General features: G+C 43.3%; 1 protein-coding gene across 1 annotated transcript; it reads left to right on the forward strand.

Moving 5' to 3' along the window:
- The first annotated feature begins 621 nt into the window (after positions 1 to 621).
- On the forward strand, positions 622 to 1,931 carry LOC143142195 (thrombin inhibitor rhodniin-like). The gene is made up of 4 exons (XM_076302944.1): positions 622 to 775; positions 1,113 to 1,228; positions 1,491 to 1,600; positions 1,801 to 1,931. Exons 1-4 carry the CDS (start codon positions 727 to 729, stop codon positions 1,838 to 1,840), a joined length of 315 nt encoding a protein of 104 aa, XP_076159059.1. The 5' UTR covers positions 622 to 726; the 3' UTR covers positions 1,841 to 1,931.

Here is a 1,931-nt window from a genome sequence, read left to right on the forward strand (position 1 = left end):
TGTCACCTGAAAAAGGAAATACTGTATGTTGATTAATCTTTGAATACCGTCGACAATATCTAAACACTTATTTGGTTCCGATGTCCGGAGGGTAACTGACTTACTTTGGTGAAAGAAAATTCTACAAGAGATTACTGTGTTGCACTGAAAAACATGTGAAAAATTCACAAATTAAACCACATCATATTTGTACAAACTGGTCATGCTGTCATTGTGTTGAGCTAAGAAATTTAATGATAGCTACAGTATTTGAATGAATGATATGAACGAATGTAAGATATTTGGGGTATGGTATAACAATATGATCCAAAACCCATGAAAAAATCAGCTGGCAATTGACTGAGTAATGTTGACATCAAGCTTAGCTGTAGTGTTCCCAACTGGTTTTCTATGTTACACTTTGTCCTAGATTCCAATAGAGCTCAGGGCCCTGGAACATGTTTTATGTTGATGGTATTGTGGACAAGGGACCTCTATGCTGTGTCTTATTCCCACTATGAGAGGTGCACCACCGAGAGCATCCTCACCAACTGTGTCACAGTATGATATGGCAACTTCTCTCTCACTCTCACTCTCTCTCTCTCTCTCTCTCTCTCTCTCTCATACACAAGATGTCCACTGAGGGGTGTGAGCAGAAAGTAAGAGATGAGGAGGCTATTTAAGGGCAGCTGGGGGACAAAGTTTCCATACTGTTGAGACGACACTGCTGTTCCTTCTGAAGGCACCATGAAGCTCAGCATCACCATCACCCTCTGTGGTCTACTTTACTTCGCTGGTAAATACTCTTGCACTCTCTTTCTCTCTCTCACCCTCTACGCTCTACTTCTCTGGTAAATACTCTTGCGCTCTCTTTCTCTCTCTCTCTTTCTGTCTATGCTCTACTTTACTTCTCAATACTCTTCCACTCTCTATCTCTGTCTATTTTCTTTCACCTTTTTTTTCTTTTTGCTAGCTGTGATTTTAAATATGTAATGTAATACACAGCCCGAATTCAGAAAAAGTTGGGACACTTTGTAAAACGTGTTGTATAAAATGTGTTGTATAAAGTACTGACCCATTCTCTCTCTCTCTCTCTTCTCCCTCACCCCAACTCCTCTCTCATTGCAAATCAGCTCCTGCGTTCTCCAACTGTGTGAATATAGGTGCCGGACATTTCTCCAACTCAAATTTCTTCGGTCGACTGAGGCGTGCGTCTTCAGAACCAACCGAAAAGGAAATCGACCTAAAAGTAAATGTCCAATTTAGATTTTATTCTCTTACCACCTTGTCATCTGCATTCTGTACGTATATGTGTTATGTGTATAACGGTAGCCAGCGGGTAAACCTCCCTCTCTACGCATTGAGGGACGTGCGGGTGACAGACGCTAGCCTAGTTGTTGCAGGTTCGAGCCAGAGCAGATGCTAGGCTAAACCATGGCGTCCAAACAAACTGCAGGTTATATACGAGCATATGTACAGTGTGTGTATAATATTCTCTTCTCTCTGTTCAGACTGTCTGTGAGTCGTACTTCGCAGGCTTGTTGGAGTGCGACTACCAACCTCTCTGTGCCACTGATGACAACACCTACGACAATGTTTGCGCTCTCTGCGAGAAAATAAAGTAAGTCAGTCCATAGAGCAGGCTTGGCCTATAGCCTTCTCTTCCCCGCTAGCATCCTCCTATCAGGGGGAGAGATGTATCTTGAGTATGCTGGCGGTGGAGATTTTATCAGTTCTGAGGAGGTCAGAGTTCCGTGGGCTCTATCAGGAAGGGACACAACACATGCACTGACACATTTCCCTTTTCACTCTCATCCACAGAAGCAACACCCCTGAGATCCGTCATGATGGGAAATGTTGAAGGAGCTGAGAGAAGAGCTGCAGAGCTGCAGTCTACAGTCGGTCAGGAAGACTCCAGAGTCAGTTTGACACAATAAAGAATTTCAGCATCA

The sequence above is a fragment of the Alosa pseudoharengus genome, unplaced genomic scaffold, assembly GCF_046254945.1.
Source record: "Alosa pseudoharengus isolate Yale_2024_CS ecotype anadromous, Long Island Sound unplaced genomic scaffold, YU_APseudo_1.1 YU_APseudo_1.1_scf_24, whole genome shotgun sequence".
Taxonomy (NCBI): Eukaryota; Metazoa; Chordata; class Actinopteri; order Clupeiformes; family Clupeidae; genus Alosa; species Alosa pseudoharengus.